Source organism: Osmerus eperlanus, chromosome 2 (assembly GCF_963692335.1).
Source record: "Osmerus eperlanus chromosome 2, fOsmEpe2.1, whole genome shotgun sequence".
Lineage (NCBI taxonomy): Eukaryota > Metazoa > Chordata > Actinopteri > Osmeriformes > Osmeridae > Osmerus > Osmerus eperlanus.
Genome location: NC_085019.1, coordinates 17,109,638 through 17,131,892, shown reverse-complemented (window position 1 = coordinate 17,131,892; position 22,255 = coordinate 17,109,638). Strand labels below are relative to the sequence as shown.

General features: G+C 40.1%; 1 protein-coding gene across 1 annotated transcript in view; it reads right to left on the bottom strand.

Moving 5' to 3' along the window:
• mvp (major vault protein) overlaps nucleotides 1–22,255 on the bottom strand; it is an 86,545-nt gene that overhangs the window by 4,695 nt on the left and 59,595 nt on the right. Inside the window, exons 11-15 of the mRNA XM_062453534.1 lie at nucleotides 13,169–13,366; nucleotides 12,155–12,299; nucleotides 1,263–1,474; nucleotides 520–636; nucleotides 94–220 (exon numbers count right to left, since the gene is read on the bottom strand). Coding sequence (XP_062309518.1) covers nucleotides 94–220; nucleotides 520–636; nucleotides 1,263–1,474; nucleotides 12,155–12,299; nucleotides 13,169–13,366 — 799 coding nt within the window. The remainder of the gene's footprint in view (nucleotides 1–93; nucleotides 221–519; nucleotides 637–1,262; nucleotides 1,475–12,154; nucleotides 12,300–13,168; nucleotides 13,367–22,255) is intronic.

Sequence of the window (22,255 nt, the reverse complement as noted above, 5' to 3'; positions counted from 1 at the left end):
CACACAGCACTGTGTTGTAGAGCACACAAACAGAAGCATCCGCACAGATAGCTAAACACACACGCACACACTCAGGAGGGGTATATTACGGACAGCCTCAATACGTTGAGCTTCTGCCTTCAGTTTGGCTTCGCTGACGGCTGCCTCTCCCTGGATACGAGCGGCCTCGGCTCTCGACTGGGCCTCGGCCTTCGCTGCCCCAGTGCTCTCCACCGCCGCACTACATATTAGAGAACCACAAGTCAGTACTCAATGTCAAGTAGTACAAATAGTACAGGAACATCTTGTCAGCCTGGATAGTTTTGGTAGCACTAACATACGTATAATATATGATGTTTATACTAACCGAACGCACATACTGTGTTATACTAACCTGACATAGGTACTGTATGACAAGCTGTCATGTCTTGACGCTAATCTATGCTGACAGTCATAGTTCCAGTTGTGCAGTAGCATGTCTATAAGATCATTGCTTGAAGGCCATGACATTAGTAAGCCTATCCTCCTGCTCTTGGTCACCTGAGGGCTTCCAACTCTAGCAACTCCTTCCTGGCTTTCTCAGCCTCGGCCTGGTCCGTGATCTTCTGTCTCTCCAGGCGGCCCCGTGCCTCCTGCTCCAAACGCTCCGCCTCGTGGCTGCAGTCCATGAAAACACCTCCAGTGACTGATTTATTAGTCAAAATTACTTGATTACACAGACTTCTCAGGCCTGATGTTGTAGCTCTTACATTGTAAATCAGAGGAATTATAATTTATAGAGAATATCAAATAACTATTAAGATAGAATGCCAAATGTTTGAAATAATAGGGAGAACTAGAGAGGATACAATTTCCCCAGAAATTACGAGGTTGTGTTTGCGGCCGCTGCAGTGGGACAATTTATTTAACTATATCACCTCCAAACCTATTAATTAAACTAATATCAAACATCCAAACATTTGGAGAAGGACAAGAGTTTTCATAAGTTTACTTACATGTCTGTATATATATAAAAATACAAATAAAGTATGCATACTTACTATCGAAGATTGCATAGATTAAAAAGCATACATTTGTTGCTGCTTATTTACTCTTCAAAATACAAAGCGTGAAAGTGTTGAATGAAACAGTTATTTTGGGTACTCTATGTAGAAGCCTCACATAGCCTACTTGCAACAGTTGCATCAAAACTAATCTCTAGTGCACAGTGGAGACAAATACAATAAAATAATACATATCCGACAGAGCAAACCACCAAAGCTAAAGATATATGACTCTCTGACCGTGCAGCTGCCTCCTGAGAGTTGGTAGTGATCTCAATGGCCAGCTGGACACTCTTCTGCAGGGCATCACGGGTACGCTGGTCCACAGGCTCTACTGACTGAATGTCCACACTGCTGATCACCAGACCGTTCTGGCTGAAGCGGAGACTGGAGCGTACAGTCAGTTTGTCATCGAAGCCGAACACCGCCGAGCAGATGATGCGGTTAGAATTCTGTGTACACAGGAGCAGAATGTATTTTTTGGATTGCTGGATTTTTTTATTGACAGCCAATAACTGAGAGAAAGACTACGGCAGCATATTGCTGCCACACCATCAATATGGTGTGGCGTTATAACGGGATATTGATCCAAGCTGGGTATGTTGTGACCCAAAGTACAGTGAGGCATTTGTTAAAGTTTCTAGAACCCTGTGGTGTTGAGCAAAGACGGAGAAATCCCCGAAGGGGACGCATACAGTGAGGAAAATAATTATTTGATCCCCTGCTGATTTTGTACATTTGCCCACTGACAAAGAAATTATCAGTCTATAATTTTAATGGTTGGTTTATTTTAACAATGAGAGACAGAACAACAACAATAAAATCCAGAAAAACACGTCAACATTTTAATAAATTGATTTATAACATATAAAATTGATTTTAATGAGTGAAATAAGTATTTGACCCCTCTGCAAAACATGATTTACACTGTAAAAAAAAACTAGTAAAAAAACAGGAACAATCTGGCAGCTGGGACGCCAGATTAAACCCATTAAATTACAGTAAAAAAAAAAAATATATACATTAATTAACCGTAAAATGATTGTAATTTTCCTGTACCAAATTTACAAGATATATCTGTAATATTACATTACAGGCTGTTCTTTGCCGGTAAATATGACTTTTATTAATTGAACTTCTCTGTAAAAAAACAGCATTTCTAATTTTAAATGTGTACTATTATCCTGAATAAACCATATTTGCGGGGGGACAAACATATGTACGTTGTGTACGTTCACATTATAAACCCACAATATGACACGTTTCTTTTTTACTTCAATGTAAAAATACAGTATTTTCAATAAATAAAAATATTCAATAAAGGCAAAACAAGATATAACTAGAGAGGGTACAATTTCTGGGGAAATTGTAGGGTGTGCTTGCTTGCGTCGGTTGCACAGGGGTCCGTTTTTGAATGACATTTTTACAACTGATATTTCTGTATATTTTATATAAAAATGCATACTTATTATTTATAAAGATGACATAGATTTAAAAGCATTTTTTTTTGCTGCTCATTTACAACTGAAAATACGAGTGAAGTGTAGAATGAAATAGATGTCTTCTCATTTCCCCTGCAAAAGGCAGCCTCATCGTTGAAACAAAACGAATAAATTGGGCAGACCGGTGTAAAAATTGACCTAATCTCTATGATTTAAACGTCATTTTAAGTTTTTCCCTTCTCATGATATTTTCAGGCATTTAGCCTACTCATTGCATTCATTCATTAATAAAGAACCCCCTTTGAAGATTATTCTACGACGTTACCCGGCAGTAGAAGATGGAATCGCGATTCAAACAGTACCATCTGCTAACTGAAAATGTGCCCCCCAAAACGTAAATAAGCTTGACATTTATTTAGTGGAAAATCGCTCATTCATAAAAAGCTCACTGGTAGCGATCATTGTCAGTAACAACGCAAAATGCGATATAGCCCTGTGTGGAGAAGCTGCCCGGTAAATTGTACTACTACGGTACAGTACTAGACTACTGCTGTGTTCGTCTTGGTAGCGATTGCGTTGGTTGAATTGGATTTAACGTTCCGTTGTACGGTTTAAGCTGAAATTAATTATTTTCATGAACAGATTGACAACGTTTAGGCTGTGGCAATGAAGTTCAGGTTAGTAGTTAGATAGACTTTTGATTTAAGTAAGGGGAGTGCCGAACATGTTCTGTCGCCGTTTGACTTCCTACAGTTGTGTAAGCTAGATGTTTTTGTAGTGTGTCTCACGTAAGCTACAGCGTTGCAGTGAGCCACACTGGTTTGAAACCACAGGTAATGGTAATTTCACCAACAAATCGTTTACTAAAGTCAGAATAAACCCTACAACGAAAATGTATATGTGAGGAATGTTTATTTTAACGATTGAAAACAGATAACGCTACATCATAGACCACTGTAGTATGTGTTGCCCGGGCAACACAGGCTAATGTCATGATGCTAATACTTCAGTGAAATAGTAGACTACTGTTTCCGAAAGTAGATGTACTTCCTTAATAATATCAGCTTATATTGTACATTACACATCACAATTGTGTGTCATATCACAAAGTAAAATTAGTAAATAGTTATCACCTGGCCTCTTTGCTTGTGGGGTTTCTGCAGCTGCCTTGCAGTAAAGCTATAGTTAGCCTAGCTATCTCCCAGAAGTTATGGAGCTGCTAAACTAATATTCTGCTAGAGGTAGTCACGCGAGTTTTCGTGACGTTAGTGACGTAAGTAGCGTCATTGACTGTGGTTAGCAAGTTAGCCACCGTTAGCTTCACTTTTCGACACAAAAACGTAATTTCTACTTAAACCGTGCAACGGAACGTAAATCCCAATACAAGCAACTCAATCGCTACCAAGACGAAACTTTTGACACCTACGTTGTCTATGTAGGCCAAATATTGACTGAGTTTTAGGGGGGCAAAAAGAAATAAAAATAATAATAATAATAAATATAGCTGCAAGCAGCAATGAGGTGGCCAAGCAGTCGAATGACCCATAAAATATGTTGTAAATCCTCAGAAGAGGGTTACGAGTACACGCAACAAGTTTGGTGCGAATCCATCAAAGATTTGCTGAGATACGACCCAACTTCCTGTTTGCTGGCTTAACGGCACATTTTGATTGGCCGTACCGGGCAAACGGTTTTGAAAATCCAAAAAACATATGATGGCTTTTGTGAGGCTTGGTCTGAAGATGATCTCTGCCAAATTTGGTGAAGATTGGAAAACATTTGTAGGAGGAGTACAGAAAAAACGTTTTTTCAGTAATTCAAAATGGCGGCCGCATCAATTCGGCTGTTATCACAAGTTATCATGTGTCACACACGGGATGTCCCAAGATATCATGAGACAAAGGAATCACTTAATAAAGGCAAACGAATCAACAGTTATTGGCCAAAACACATTTTTGCATCCTGCGGCCACGCCCAGTGATCACATGACACCAAATTGTTTGGACATCCTCAGATGAGGGTTCCGAGTCATCATACCAAGTTTGGTGTTGATTTCTCAAGGATTGGCTGAGATATGACCCAACTTCCTGTTTGGTGTCTTTGCTGCCGATTTTGATTGGCTGTACCGGACAAACGGTTTTGAAAATCAAAAATCTTTGGATAACTTCTGTGAGGGTTGCTCTGACGATGATGTGTTCCAATTCTGGGGAAGATTGAAGAAAAATTGTAGGAGGAGTAGGCTTTCAAAGGTTTTTGCTAAAACCGGAAATGGCGGAAAATCTATATAACCGGAAATTGACGTCATAGGGTGTGTTGAACTCGTCTCGATCCAGGGAATCCAACGGTACCTCATTTTTGAAAATCGGTCATACGGTTCAAAAGTTACGTGTGTAAACACAAGTCCAACTTTGACCAGTTGGTGGCGCTAGAGTGCTCCAATGAGAGACATAAAACTTGGTGAATATAAAGAGGGGACTGTGCTTAATGAGTGTGCCAAAATTCACAACTTTTTACCATACGGTTCTAGGGGCTGCCATAGACTCCAATGGCAGAAGAAGTGTAATAATAAATATAGCTGCAAGCAGCAATGGAGGGGCCAAGCAGTCCAGAGCAGGACATGGCCTCCATAGCACTTGTGCAACAATTAAGTCACAACAACCTGTTGCACTCATGCAACACACCAAGTTTGGTTGAAATGTATGTTTGCGTTCAAGAGTACTGATAGTTCAAAGTTATTTTTCTGGTATAACACTGCAGGCCTCCTCTGCTCCTCATGTGAACGATGGAACCCAAGTTTGGTGACAATCGCGCAAATGGTTGCTGAGATATGCTCTTGCGCCTCGTTTGGCGGCTTCGCCACCGCTTTTGATCGTCTCTACCGAACAAACGTTTTTGAAAATTGAAAATTCTTCTGATTGCTTTTGTGAAACTGGGTCTAAAGATCATCTTTGCCAAATTTGGTAAACATTGGACAAAAATTGGGGCGTGCAAAAGGTTTTTATACTTTTCCATGAAATCCAAAATGGCGGCCACGTCCGTTCGAATTTTATGAAAAGTTATTAATAGTCAGGCTTGATATCTCACAAGACATCAACAGACAAAGAAATTACTTTATTAAGGTAAACACTTCAACAGTTATTAGCGTAAACACGTTTATGCTTCCGGCCACGCCCCCTTTTAGTCACATGACACAATCTTTGGAGGACATCCTCAGAATAAGCTTCCGAGGCGGCCTACCAAATTTAGTTTCACTGCCTCAAACAACTGCTGAGATATGACTTCACTTCCTGTTTGGTGGCTTTTCTGCTGATTTTGATTGGCTGTCACGGACAAACGGTTGTGGGTATCAAAAAGCTCTACCATAAATTTTGTGAGGCTTGGTCTGAAGAGCATATCTGGTAATTTTGAAGAAGATTTGACAAAGATTGTAGGAGGAGTAGGCTTTCAAAGGTTTTTGATAAAACCGGAAATAGCGGAAAATCTATAAACCGGAAATTGACGCCATGGTGTGCATTGAATTCGGCTTGATCCAGGGAATCCAATGGTACCTCATTTTTGAAAATGGGTCATACGGTTTAAAAGTTGCGTGTGTAAACACAACTCCAACTTTGACCCATTGGTGGCGCTAGAGTGCCCGAGTATGGGACATGAAACTTTGTGAATTGGACCAGGGGACTGTCCCCAATGAGTGTGCCAAATTTCACAACTTTCGACCAAGCGCTTCTAGGGCCTGCCATAGACACCCAATCTTAAGAAGTATAATAATAATAATAATAATAATAATAATAATAATAATACTAACAATAACAATAGGTGCCTCGCAGCTTCGCTGCTTGGCCCCTAATAAGAAAAGGTAGAAACACTTAAGTGGCTTCGCCGCTTCGCGGCTTGGCCACCAAATATAGCTGCAAGCAGCAATGAGGTGGCCAAGCAATCGAATGACCCATAAAACATGTTGTACATCCTCAGAAGAGGGTTACGAGTACACGCAACAAGTTTGGTGCGAATCCATCAAAGATTTGCTGAGATACGACCCAACTTCCTGTTTGCTGTCTTAACGGCACATTTTGATTGGCCGTACCGGGCAAACGGTTTTGAAAATCCAAAAAACATATGATGGCTTTTTTGAGGCTTGGTCTGAAGATGATCTCTGCCAAATTTGGTGAAGATTGGAAAACATTTGTAGGAGGAGTACAGAAAAAACGTTTTTTCAGTAATTCAAAATGGCGGCCGCATCAATTCGGCTGTTATCACAAGTTATCATGTGTCACACACGGGATGTCCCAAGATATCATGAGACAAAGGAATCACTTAATAAAGGCAAACGAATCAACAGTTATTGGCCAAAACACATTTTTGCATCCTGCGGCCACGCCCAGTGATCACATGACACCAAATTGTTTGGACATCCTCAGATGAGGGTTCCGAGTCATCATACCAAGTTTGGTGTTGATTTCTCAAGGATTGGCTGAGATATGACCCAACTTCCTGTTTGGTGTCTTTGCTGCCGATTTTGATTGGCTGTACCGGACAAACGGTTTTGAAAATCAAAAATCTTTGGATAACTTCTGTGAGGGTTGCTCTGACGATGATGTGTGCCAATTCTGGGGAAGATTAAAGAAAAATTGTAGGAGGAGTAGGCTTTCAAAGGTTTTCGATAAAACCGGAAATGGCGGAAAATCTATATAACCGGAAATTGACGTCATAGGGTGTGTTGAACTCGTCTTGACCCAGGGAATCCAATGGTACCTCATTTTTGAAAATCGGTCATACGGTTCCAAAGTTACGTGTGTAAACACAAGTCCAACTTTGACCCGTTGGTGGCGCTAGAGTGCTCCAATGGGAGACATGAAATTTGGTGAATATAAAGAGGGGACTGTGCTTAATGAGTGTGCCAAATTTCACAACTTTTTACCATACGGTTCTAGGGGCTGCCATAGACTCCAATGGCAGAAGAAGTGTAATAATAAATATAGCTGCAAGCAGCAATGAGGTGGCCAAGCAGTCGAATGACCCATAAAACATGTTGTACATCCTCAGAAGAGGGTTACGAGTACACGCAACAAGTTTGGTGTGAATACATCAAAGATTTGCTGAGATACGACCCAACTTCCTGTTTGCTGGCTTAACGGCACATTTTGATTGGCCGTACCGGGCAAACGGTTTCGAAAATCCCAAAAAAATATGATGGCTTTTGTGAGGCCTGGTCTGAAGATGATCTCTGCCAAATTTGGTGAAGATTGGAAAACATTTGTAGGAGGAGTACAGAAAAAACGTTTTTTTCAGTAATTCAAAATGGCGGCCGCATCAATTCGGCTGTTATCACAAGTTATCATGTGTCACACACGGAATGTCCCAAGATATCATGAGACAAAGGAATCACTTAATAAAGGCAAACGAATCAACAGTTATTGGCCAAAACACATTTTTGCATCCTGCGGCCACGCCCAGTGATCACATGACACCAAATTGTTTGGACATCCTCAGATGAGGGTTCCGAGTCATCATAGCAAGTTTGGTGTTGATTTCTCAAGGATTGGCTGAGATATGACCCAACTTCCTGTTTGGTGTCTTTGCTGCCGATTTTGATTGGCTGTACCGGACAAACGGTTTTGAAAATCAAAAATCTTTGGATAACTTCTGTGAGGGTTGCTCTGACGATGATGTGTTCCAATTATGGGGAAGATTGAAGAAAAATTGTAGGAGGAGTAGGCTTTCAAAGGTTTTTGCTAAAACCGGAAATGGCGGAAAATCTATATAACCGGAAATTGACCCCATAGGGTGTGTTGAACTCGTCTTGGTCCAGGGAATCCAATGGTACCTCATCTTTTAAAATTGGTTATACGGTTCAAAAGTTGCGTGTGTAAACACAAGTCCAACTTTGACCCATTGGTGGCGCTAGAGTGCCCGAGTATGGGACATGAAACTTTGTGAATTGGACCAGGGGACTGTCCCCAATGAGTGTGCCAAATTTCACAACTTTCGACCAAGCGCTTCTAGGGCCTGCCATAGACACCCAGTCTTAAGAAGTATAATAATAATAATAATAATACTAACAATAACAATAGGTGCCTCGCAGCTTCGCTGCTTGGCCCCTAATAATAATAATACTAACAATAACAATAGGTGCCTCGCAGCTTCGCTGCTTGGCCCCTAATAAGAAAAGGTAGAAACACTTAAGTGGCTTCGCCGCTTCGCGGCTTGGCCACCAATAAGAAAAGGTAGAAACACTTAAGTGGCTTCGCCGCTTCGCGGCTTGGCCACCAATAAGAAAAGGTAGAAACACTTAAGTGGCTTCGCCGCTTCGCGGCTTGGCCACCAATAAGAAAAGGTAGAAACACTTAAGTGGCTTCGCCGCTTCGCGGCCAATAATAATATATATGTGAGAGAACAAAGGTTGTGCTCTCGCCGAAGGCTTGAGCACACCCAATGATTTAACATGTTCATTCAAAACAAGTCATTTGCACAACATACATAACCAGTATCCAGATATTTACAACTGTAGCGTCAGCTAGCTGTATGAATGGGAGAGGAATATTGCTCGCCGCACGTTTATTTTATAAGACAGGTTAGATCGCAATCTAACTGGACAACAGTCACACCCAGGGTGAACACTTAATTTATCCAAACTACAGATCACATTACACATATCAAAACAGAACGAACACAACAACAAAACTCCAAACAATGCTTATCTAACTAAACTTAAACCTTTAACTACACAACTATCTAATAAACTTCCCTTCATCCTACTCTGGAGTCTTTACAATTATTCATTTAGCAGACACTTTTATCCAAAGCGACTTCCAAGAGAGAGTTTTACTAAAAGTGCATTGGTCAATAATCATAAACAACGAGATAGCCCCAAAAAGGCTTTTGCAGGCTTTTGTAGTCTTTGATATTGACTGGTGCATGCTGGGATTGCATGACGTCAACTACCTGAGCTCAGTTCACAATTCAAGGTTCCTATGTCTAAACCAAAAACTATGTTATTAAGAAGTTATTTGTCCGTGGGATTAAAGTAAATATCTGCAAAATAACTGTTAAAATAGCTAGTTTTGAAAATGTTATTATCATGAAATTATGTGTTTTAACAGAACATTTCCACCAAATTGTTCTGTTAATGTTCCTTGTGTAGGTCTACAATCTTGTCCCTGACATCCTTGGACAGCTCTTTTTTCCTGGCCATGGTGGAGGGATTGGAATCTGATTGCACCCGACTACATCATGTCAGCTTTTTTGGACTCCTTGGGTACATTGAGGGTCCTTGTTCCCCCTCCTCTGCGTTTTCTTACTTGTTTACCTTAATGAATCCACCCACCTCAACTTTTCTAGTCTTTTTTTCAGCCCATTTATAGTTTTTTGCTTAACTTTTCTTTTTTGAAGCAGAAGCTTCCTCATGATCAGATTTACTATCATCATTCTCATCGATACCCATCTATCTTTTTCTTAAGTTTTTCAAACAGTGAATGTTTTTTTGATTGTTTTGCACTTGGACCTTGTTTTTCCAAACAGAAGCGTCTTGCTGCTATTCGATCGCCATATGCAGTCATCGTCCAAACAGTCAATGATGGTCTCATCAATCTGTGAAGACAGACAATATTATTACAACTCAAGACAAAGCTGGGAACACCTGGGACACCCTCCCCCACCACACTATGCACACGCTCATGCACACACACCGAAAGGAAAGACAGAGGGGTAGGTGGTGTTCTGGCAGGGTTTGGCTGACTGTAATAACTTTACTGGAGCCTTGAGTTTCTGTGCACTTTGTAACTTCTTTTGATGATTATTATTTATCCGCAATGCAAAGCGACTCCCAATAGTCATGTATGGGAACAATAAATACAACTCTGCCTTCAGCGATTTGTGTGTTTGAAGCACCGGCTTATTTTCACTCTGGTGATGGCAGTACCCTAACCAACACTACGCAGCTGATCCAACTTAATTACATAGCCTATACTATAGGCTATGTAACCTTCTGCGTGACCTTCTCATTGAGCCAGCGCCAAGAAAAGAAAAAAGTGGACTGTGCCACTCAGGCTGGCTGGCTAGCTAACTTATGCTAACCATGCACAACATAACATTGGAATAAAATACAGGTTTTTACAAGAACTGGCCTAAGTAAAAATGTACTTACATGTTCTTGTTCCATGCGTGAGAGGTACTCTTCTGGTACACCGCGATTACGTAGAAATCTCAACAGTGGTGTGTCCGTATTTTGGGCCATGGTAATAGTAGTTCATTGCAAAAGGCCAATTAAGTGCCTATAATTAGTGCACAGTTCACAACCGGATACTGGGGGAAGGGATCTACCTCCCAGCACTTCTCGTTATAACATTAAACTATTCATGTTATTTCCAGTTGTTATTTTGTTATAATGTTCACGTTTGCAGCACGTTATAACATGAAAATAACTTGTTATAACGTGATGAACATCTTGTTATAACAAGAAACATGTAAGGGATAATGCCCGACGAGGTGTCCAATATCACCTGATAATGGACGATGCGGAGGCGTGAACGGTTGCTTCCGCGGAGTCCATTATCAGGTGATATTGGACACCTCGAAGGGCATTATCCCGCTTATACCATGGTCACTTGCCAACGATTTTTTTTTTACAAACATTAATTTATGTTTTCAGGCGTTTTGCAAAAGAAATCTAACGTTTTTTTACGTTAGCCAACTCTGATATTTTATAGTCCGCTCAGCTCATAGAACCAACACCGGGCTTTCCCTTGGCTGAGCTATTAGCCCGAAAGCTAACGTTATGCTAGCAAGATTCAGAGGCAATAACATTGTGTACGGTTGACAAACAGTAAATATAATTTTACAGTATGTTTGACAATAAGATTTGCTAGCTAACCAGCCATGTCACTGTCCCAAAATCAATATCAAGATTTTCACGAATAAAGTATCGGCCATACTAGTACTAGGCTACAGTACGGCCGCAGCCTGTGGAGCGAGTTGAATAGCAAATGGATGTGAGATGACCACATCAAAGTTTACATTTTCTCCAAACAGTCATTATAATTTGACAATATGTTTAACAACATGACTAGCCAGCTATCGAGCCATGTCATTGTCCCCAAATAAAATCAAGATTTTTAAGAAGAAAATAATCGGCCATGTGTAGAGTTGCTGCTACTGTCGTGTTGGCCGCAGCCTGTCTGCAGTAGATTGACTAGCGAGGTGAATAGCGAATGGGATGTGAGATGAGCGGTTATGTGACACTGACACACTACATTCAGAAAAGTAACATTTTTCAAATAGGTTAAAATAAATATTGAAGTCACTCTTTGTTGTAAATACAAGTTAGCTTGTTAAAGTCTTTCAAAATTGTAAATGGAGGCTTTGACTCCGTCCCTGTTATGGTTACTTATTTCAGAAACTTTGTACAGGCTCATATACCATGTAGCCAGCGGAATAATTTAGAACGGTGAAAATACAGTTTTGCTGCAATTACGTAGTGGGTGTCCGTTATCACCTGATAATGGACACCCCTGCAGCCAATCATAATCGAGTATTCACCCAGACCATGGTATAAATCACGTTATAACGTGATACTGATCCGATTTTTTCTTTTCTGGTGTGGCAGCAATACGCTGCCGTAAAAGACAGACCTAGAAAACAACCTAAATAAATTGTCAAGAAGGACTCGTTTAAACTGGCAACTATTAACTGTCAGACCTTGTGGAAGTCGTCAAACTGCACGGAGGCAACAGCCCCTCTGACACGGGAGGCGATTGCTTTGGATGCGTCACCAACAAAATCTGGCACAGAGAAAAGAGCAGCAGCCACCACCAGATCCTCTCGAGATTTGATATCAAAATGCCTGAAAGAGATTGAAAGAAAGGACAACATATATTTATAAGATGAACAGTTGTCTAAACAGTTGTCTACTTTCATGGGAAGGATATTAATTGGGTGAGCTGATGGGTCTAAAGCCTTTATATTGCCTACGGTGATTACAGTAATAGCCTTCCACGGCAGGCCGGCAGATTTTTAAGTACTAAAGCACTAAATATTGTTTGACTGCTACACATGTCATATATCGTTGGAAAGCTACAATTCTTGTGATTCTACTGATGTAAACCACCGACAAGATTGAGTCACAACAGCACAATCAACGTATTTGTTCGACCACGAACATGTAAACAAAGTGAAAGCAAACAGAGACTACTCACCTAACAAGGAGTTGTCGAATTATGCAAAACATCCCAACAAAAATGGTCTGGTTACATTCCCAAAGGTCAAAACAACCCAACCAAGTAAAGTATTTCCTCCAAAACAATGTATTACATCCATAAACAGCCATAAACTCTTTTTGCAACATTCTAAATTTGCAGACTGAAGCGTCCAGTCACTCACGTACACTTGGTCATAACTTTGATATTCCTGATATCTTGGTGTCAAAATGGCCACTGTACACTGACCTTTCGATTTGACCCAATAAAAGCTTCCATGTCCTGTCCATAGCCTTCTACAGCCAACCAGGTGGCTCCCAAAATCTGTGCGTTCTGCTCCCCCCTCCTCTAGCTCTTTCTTGGTTAACAAAATATACTGGTGTTGTTCACAGATGTTAAAAGTGTTCATATAAAATATGCACATACTGATACAGTATGTACACATTAAAATACACACACACAAATATAGGCTAAACACACACTTTCCCTCTGTTACCATAGATTAACACTCTTTTACCAGTTATATGAGAGCTGCAGCTGTAGGCGGGCATGGTCTGCTGTCTCAATGGTGATGATGTCCGTGAAGAAGTCAGGCCCCAGGAGCAGACAGATGGTCTTGATGACGTTAGCCCTCTTGGGCTTATCCCCCGACAGGGACAGCACTGTAAACTGCTCGTCTGGTCCCAGCATCACCATCTCTGGGCCAAACACCACCCTGACAGGAAATAGTTGGGCACATATTGGGAGGGAGTTTTGCAAGTGGCTTCATGGGTGTTCAGTCAAGCACTAGACCATTAATTAGGTGCATCTGTAGAATAACCCATATATAAGGTGAATCATCATACATGCCTAGTCTTTGACATGGATGGAAATGTTAGCAGTTTCAAGTTACATAACATGTAAGTACTAAGAACATAGACTACATCTTTGATAAGCTAAAATAGAATATAAATGAAATAATAATAAACTTCCTAAATATACAAAATAGTATGCAATATAAAATACAATATACTAGACCTCTAATACACATAATGACCTATACTGACCTTATAGACCTAACTAACCTAAGACAAGACCTATACTAACCTAAGACAAGTGGGGTAAGTTAGTGAAATCATGAACTGCAAGTGACAGTGTGTAAAGTGACTAGTGAGAAATGTATCAACGTAAAGTGACCAGTGAGTTCAATCTTGCACTTGTTTACTGTCTGTACAGCCCTGTAATGTGACAAATAGAAATACTTGAAATCCAGCCTCTACTCTGATTTATTTTGGTTATCCGTATAAAATTACAAACACAAGTGCACAGTGCCCTTGATGGAGTCAGTTATGTCAGTGAGATACACACACACACACACACAGATTTCTGGAATTATAAATAGATAGTACAGTGCCTGTGATGCAGTGGGTGATGACAGTTTTTTTTCATTGGCTTTGGAACCACAAAACATTTACCACAATTGAAATGCTTAAAAGTACTTTTTCAACCTCCAAATCATCGAGTCACTTATGCACATCATGAAAGCAATTCCTCATTCATTTAAAAAAAAAACACTAATGCTCTGGTACATTCATGCAAATGATTATTCAGACAACAAGGTCAGGCCGTCACTGTAAATAATAATTTGTTCTTAATGATCTTGCCTGGGCGAATAAAGGTTAAATAAAATAAAATACAAAAACAATTGTCTGCTGTTTCCTACATTATCAATCGCTTATGACATATTGATCAAAATGTATTATATATGCTCTTTGTCCAATTGTCTTACCCCCACAAACATAATAGCAGGCCTAATTCACCATACATGATGGATGGATAATAGTAGGCCTAATTCACCGCACAATGGTTTTTCCTGTACAGTGAACATTTGGGAAAACCTAAAGAATTCTTCTTCTCTCAAACCGTAAATCCAATTGACTTGAACTTAAGTACACAGGTGTAGACTTGATGTCTTTCCATTTTTTACTTAGGAAAAATGAATAAAACGCAAAATGGCTGAAAGGGGTGTATTTATGTCATTGTCCACATTGCCTCCAAATCTACGTGTCAATAAATCTAATGTCATTTTGACTGATGGTTTTTCAAACCAACAGGCTTCAAGATGGAGTACCATCTTCACTAGTATCACTCGGAAGTACCGTGCAACATTTCACCTTGATATTTCAAAAGATGACTGAATCATAGCTATTTGAACTTGGGACAAATCTAACAATGCCTGCCACAACAAACTTATTTGTTTAAACAGTCACTGAACGTAGCGGTTTCCGACACTGTGAATAGCTCACTAGGATAAAAGTTTTTGCTAATAAGCTACAGGTCTATGTCTAACATGCACTCTGAACATAAAACGTGACAATAACCGACAAATGACAAACACAAACTCACTCCTTAAATACATAAACATAATTGGCTACAGCCGAGGACAAACGGGTAAACAGGTGCGCGTCGTTACGCATCCCTAATATTCAGGAGAGAGGGAGCGTCGTGGCCCGGGTCTCCCAGTAGGCGTAACATAAATAGATAAATACATAAATATGGCTATGAAATAAACCCTGAAAAAAAAGATGGAAATAAATATATAAATATAGCATCATATAAATATATAGCTGAATCCATTTACCAAAATAAATAAATAAATTTACATATTTCAAAATTACGTTTTTGTACAGACGATGCCACATATATTTCCGAACACATTTATTTCTGTGCTGTATTTATTTCCAATCCCACATGCAAGCGAGAGGGGCGTGGTTATCTTCAGACCAAAGCAGCTGCACAAGATCAAAGGCAGATAGGGACACCTGGATTCGAGAGATGATGGAAGAAATAAGTGGTGTCAGAGATGGCATGCTGGCCTTACTAGATCAAATTGATCAGCATGGCTTGTCAGGGGACATAATTTTGGCACACACTGAAGATTTTGTAGAGGTACTTGGGCGGATAAGTGCAGAACCTAGACATTGATCACAAAGTCTTAAATAGTTTGAGACTTATCGAGCACCGTGTTTAAGTGCAAGATGTACAGGTAGTACAGGTAATATGGGTGGTGATTAGTGCCAGGTAATGTTAAAAAAGCTAGCAACTGTCGCTACACCTAACAAAGATCACATGGCCAATCACTGAAACCGATACGTCTGCAAAGCAGACAATCACTGCCACCGCTACGTCGCTACATCTGCCATTATGTGGATAGTTAGGTCGATAAGAAGGCAGCTAGCTATAACTATCTAGCCTCACCATTTGGCCATGCCGGTATTATCATCTAGTGAGACCGGAAGTGAAGCCAGACCATTCAAGACATTACCCATACCTTTGGATTTAATGCTTCAAATTGAAAAGTGAGGCAATCCTTAAGTTTCTTAACGCATTGTCAATATTGGCAATTTAAAGTTGCAACTAACCAAGACGTTTCCAGATCAAGACCCATTCAACACGGTACACAGTACCCAAACCCAGATATTTTAATTTATGTAATTCTTCAATATTAAATCAAACCACTATAACCAGTCAACTCATTTTAATGACCAGTCCGTGACAAAACGGGTTTGGCTGTTCAGGTCTCTGCCAATACAGCCCAACACTAGCTAAATGAAATAGCCACACTGATGATGTCCTTTTATATTTACCCATTGATAGTTAGCCAGCCATTTAGCCTACAGTTGCCGACTTGAGACCGGTTATAGCTAACATACCATCTAATGGAAGACTTAGCGACGTATCGGTGGCAGTGATTGTCTGCTTTGCAAACTGGTTACACGTTACACGAGCTAATGCAATGTTTACAAAGGTAACTTTAGTGCTACGTCGCAGCTATAAAAAGTCCCCACACGTACTATGTCACCGCCATCACTCCCATTGGGAACCAATGATAAAAAGGCAGAGACGACACAGACATTGTGGGCAAAGCTTGTCTACATTGTATGCTTTTTGGCCGTGTGAGGGTACTTGTCACCCCCATACAGGTAGCTCCCTGTAGCACAGGTGTGCGTTCACCTAACAGCAGCAGCTGCCATCTGCCTCTATCACCAGATTCGTCACAAATTCGCAAACATTGCTGGCGATTTCAAGTCGCATCTAATATATTTGCTGCTGTAGGCTAAGAAAATAAAACCTTTGCAAGCTTGCATGTAGTGGGATTCGATCGCACTAGAGCAAAAACACATAAAATCGTTAGTCCGCTGCTTTACAATGTGAGCTCATGGATCAAATATTCTTTCAGTCATGTATTTATTAACTACCTTGGCATTCAGGCAACATTTTGTTTTGGGTTCATCGAAAACAACTGGTTACCGTGGGCACACCAGACAATACCCGAATGTAGGCTAATCACGTATTTTGGGTTGTCTCGAGGCAATAGCCATATTTACCACAGTATTACATCCCCTTATGACATTACATATTACAAATTAATACTTAGATAGTTGCAGTTAACCCAGACAATGCGATCAAAATACGCTTAACCCTTTGATACACAGCAGCAAAAGGAATAATCTCTTTAGCCCCATGGTGGCTTTCTACACTTGCCGTCTACCCTTGCAAACTATTTAAGACGTCGTGATCAATGTCTATGTTCTGTAGAGCACTGTAGAGCCAAGTACCTCTACAAAATCTTCAATGTGTGCCAAAATTATGTCCCGTCTAGCCATGCTGATCAATTTGATCTAGTAAGGCCAGCATGCCATCTCTGACACCACTTATGTTTTTAATCATCTCTTGAATCCAGATGTCCCCATCTGCCTTCGATCTTGAGCAGCTGCTTTGGTCTGAAGATAACCATGCCCTTCTCGCTTGCATGAAGGATTGGAAATAAATACAGCACAGAAATAAATGTGGTGTTCAGAAATATATGTGGCATTAGGAAATAAAAGTCTCAATAAATAAATGTAGCATTCGGAAATAAAAGTCCCATGAAATAAATGTAATCTTTACAAAAATGTCATTTTGAAATAAGTAAATGTATTTATTTAGGTAAATGGATTGTTATATATTTATATGATGCTATATTTATATATTGATTGCCATCTTTTTTTTATTTCAGGGTTTATTTCATAGCCATATTTATTGATGTATTTATCTATTTATTTACCTATTTATTTAATTTTGACTAAAGGGTCTGAGATTCAAATTCAGCCACAACCTTAAATTATTGTGTTTTGGATTCTGACAAAGATCGGTTTCTGGACTTCAGGGCACTGTACTATGAAGCAAGTAAAACAACCCGGGACCAATTCTCGTTATCTTGCTTCACTAAGCCTAACAACCACAGTTCAACTCATTAACACAAGAAGATTTTGACCCAGTGAAGATATATATATTTTTGTATCTTTGCACTTGGTCAAATTCCAGGACCCTGCTTTCTTGACTTTTCATTGATGTGTGTTTTATCACACATCAATTTTTATTAAAATCTAAATCCCACCGGGAAAAGCAAATTTAAGGCTATTTCACTCCTGCTTACTGTTAAATAGCTGCCAGGTGCGCATTCAGACAATTTTTTTTCCTGCATTCCAAGTCTGCGATTCTCTTTCCTATCAGCAGATGTCGCAAGGGCTCCCGTATGCAAGTCTTCTGTTATTCAGACAAAGTTTAATATATAGTGTATAAATATACCTAATATGTAATTGCTACATATATATACTGTATATATATATATATGTGAAAAATGATAACAATAATTTAATTATACAAATTGCATTTGTTTCACATACATTTGTGTGTAGACAATGGTATAAGTGCTATTCTTACGGTGCATGTCTACTACAGCGACGCAAATCGCTTGCCTTCCCACAGTACACCATGCTTGGGGGCATGTCAGACAGATTAATGCAGAGTGGTAGTTCTCTAAAGTCACTGTTGTAGTTAGTATAACGTCATGGCAAAGTGTGCAGACTTGGGTTTACCCACTCGCAATATTGATCAAAATGCAACTTTTACAAACATTAAGCAAAAATCTGATACACTGGCTAAATGTAGCATGATGTTATCTACTATACACACTAGTTATGGCTCTTTTTTGCTTTTTAGTTGGAACTGACAAAATACAGCGAGCTACCGGAACCACGTGAAAAAAAGCTCTAGCTTTTTTCCTCTGTGGTTCACTGGCAGTGAGTGTTCACAATGTTGTATTTCACTCCATTCTACACCAAAAACGTCAGGGAGGACTGCTTTTTGTAGATACGAGTCTGCTGAATCTCGGATTTCTTTAACTGAGCCTGTTTCATTCGTCATTTGCCGTGTCGGCGAGATCAAAGCGTGTCGCAACTCTCTTTTTCTATGGCTCTGGGCAGGCCTATCAGAATGGAATGGTTGGAATGTTGGGTAACTGGAAATTGAGTAAGCTAGAGCTACACCGTTGAAAGGAACTGTAGAGACCAAATTCATTAGGGGGATGGGATCGCATCTTTGAAAGATGCATCCACGGGCTACCAGCTCAACAAAAAAAATAAGTCCTGTGCACAATGCAGTACCCAAGATTAGCCTATTTATTCTATTGTATCCATAGATGTAAAGGGAACAAAACGTAGGCTATTCTAAATCATCTGTCAGGCTAGTTGTAGTATATAGGCCGCCTACTTGATTTATAAAATGCAACTTTTGTTTTACATGCGCTACTACCCTTGCGTAACCCGCCATCTACACTTGAAACTGGAGTCCCATGGTACAGTAATAGTCTACTGTATTTTTTGGAAATAAAGCTGCGGTTTGTACCACGATTTTAAATTTTTCTTGTGGTGGTGCGGTTTATATTTCTATGTGGCTTATAAAACGTTTTTATAATAAAACAACAGTAGAAACACTTTTTTCGTGAATGCTATTTAACCCGTTAAGGAGTAGTGTGCACATGTGATTGTTCGAATGCGGGTCTCACAGCGTCACGTCGCATATATGCGATTTTGAACATTCCAACTGAATATTTTCTGATGGACAAAAACTATGCCACAAACGCTTTAGTATAGCTTCAAAATGTACTAATGAGAAGGCTACCAAGTAACACTAGCATGGTAGTAGCATTGCTACGAGTATTATGCTAGCTAACTTAGCCCGGAAGCTAACTAAAGGTAGCTAGCTACCGTTTCGGAAAAATAACTTACACTTTGGGGACTGTCTGAAATATTTAGAACTCACGCGTCTAAAGGTTAATTCCCGGGCAATAGAAAACATACATTACGCACTTACTTTCGTTTTCGAAGTGTGTTACACAACGGCATGCTGTAAAATAGCCTATAGTAGTGCATTGCTTGGTATCATTGTTCCTGTATCAAGTGTGGCATATATAGATTTATAAACACAAAGCTCCCATTCTGGTGGGGTGCGGTTTATAGAAAATGCAGCTTATTTTCTGAAAAATACGGTATATAAAACTAACGAATATATTGTGCTTAGTAAAGTTATGAATTGTGCTTATTAAAGTTCTGTCTTATGAACTGAGAAGTGTGCTCAGGCTTAAACATTGAGTTTCGACCACAGAGTGTGGGAAAAAGGCTGTATTTTGTGTCTATCTCTTCATTTTCAGAAACAACCTTGAAACCGGGTGGACCCGAGCAGGTGGGACGCGTAGGCAAGAACAACTCTGTGATGCACGAGAGAACAAGCTCAACCCTCTTTTCATCTTAGTGTTTTAATTGCCCTGTATAATATATGCTGGGGAGGGAAAGATAGCCAGTTGGACTTCGTGAACCAGCCCAAACTCTGTTGCGGGAAGGGAAACGTAGACAACCCCAGAGCTCTGTACTTGTTGATTTCCAACTGCTGCATTAAAGCTGATATTATGGGACCTCTGCGACTCCAGACCACTCTATCTAGAACACAGATTTGTGTCATTGAATACCATCATTACATATTAGAATAGACACAACAAAATTAAAATCCTTCAAATGGTGACCCCGACGTTGAAAAGAGGGAGTCCAGAGGGTTCCGGTCCGACCGACAGATCGGGAGAGAGACCCATACACCGGTACGAGGAGGCAGACGTAATCGTCGGGCGCGCCTCAATATAAAAAAGGTAAGCAGACACCTGTTAAAAAAGTACTGCTATTCGGAACTGAGAACCAAATTTAGACGATTACTATGTTTCATCGTACCTAATCAAACAGTGGTGGGAAATCAACCGTTTTTATGTTTCAAAAGGGTTAGAGTCCCTGAGGTTAAGTTTTCTCAAAATAATTAAAGTCCCTGAGGTTAAGTGTCCTCAAAAAGGTTACAGTCCCTGAAGTTAAGTGTCTTCAAAAAGGTTAAAGTCCCTGAGGTTAAGTGTCCTCAAAAGGGTTACAGTCCCTGAGGTTAAGTGTCCTCAAAAGGGTTAGAGTCCCTGAGGTTAAGTGTCCTCAAAAAGGGTTAAAGTCCCTGAGGTCAAGTGTCCTCAAAAAGGTTACAGTCCCTGAAGTTAAGTGTCCTCAAAAAGGTTAGAGTCCCTGAGGTTAAGTGTCCTCAAAAGGGTTAGAGTCCCTGAGGTTAAGTGTCCTCAAAAGGGTTAGAGTCCCTGAGGTTAAGTGTCCTCAAAAGGGTTAGAGTCCCTGAGGTTAAGTGTTTTCAAAATAGTTAAGGCCGATTTATACTTCTCCGTTTTTACGGAGACGGACACAGGGAACGCCCTCTCCGACCAGGAATTCCCTCGGAGAGCCCCTCGGAGAGCTCTACGTGCACCTCCTGATTTTCCTGACTATCCGTCTGTCCGTCCGTCATTTTACGGATACCCCATGGCTGTGATTGGTCCGTATTAAGAACCGCTTGCGTCAGGGGCGGGGGCGGGGTTGCCGTGATAAACAGGACGAACAGAATCCTTTGACCGCCATTGCTGTAAGTTTTTACAATTCATATTTCAGCTAAACAGTACATGTAAATCAGCATCTGAATTAAAATGTGACGAGAAATGGGCAGTGTAGTTGCTGAAAATGTGCGTATTTTATTGATGAAACGGCTAATTTGCTCCGACTTCTCGATAACCTAGGTAAATAAACACTCGACGACGACTTACAAAAAACCGTTGCGCCACCTACTCTTCTGGCGGTGAATTGTTTTGAGCACCCACAGCCTTCGGAGTACTATAAATTCAACCAATCCGTCCGACTCCGTCCGTCCGTCTGTCCGTAACGGAGTCGGAGAAGTATAATTCGGCCTTAAGAGTCGCGTTACGTTGAGATCTTACAAAGGCGATCCCAGAGGGTATACCCCTGGTTTATAAATTGGTTCTAATACAATTGGAAGAGTTATACTAGAGCAAAATTAAGTGAATAGACGGTAAACGCTAACCAGCTGTGTTGGTCAAAGAATGGTTTGAGGAAATGTATGTGAAAAATTATGAGGAAGCAATTGGAAAGTTACATAAAAGATTGGTTTAGAGAGGATCATGGAAGGTTATGAAATGAAACAAGAACGTTTTGTGTATGTGAAGAGATGATTGGTTTAAACACTGATGTTTTGAAGAGGAAACTATGAATATACTTTGAAGGTATATGGGATAACATTTCAAAATAGTAAATAGAAAAATTTAAAATAAAATAGAAAATAAAATCTACGGTTTTTAAGAGTTTTGATAAAGGTATTAGATGTAATTTGGTTAAAAATGAGCAAGAGAAAAAACTAAATGCATTTTTATTTGGAGTTT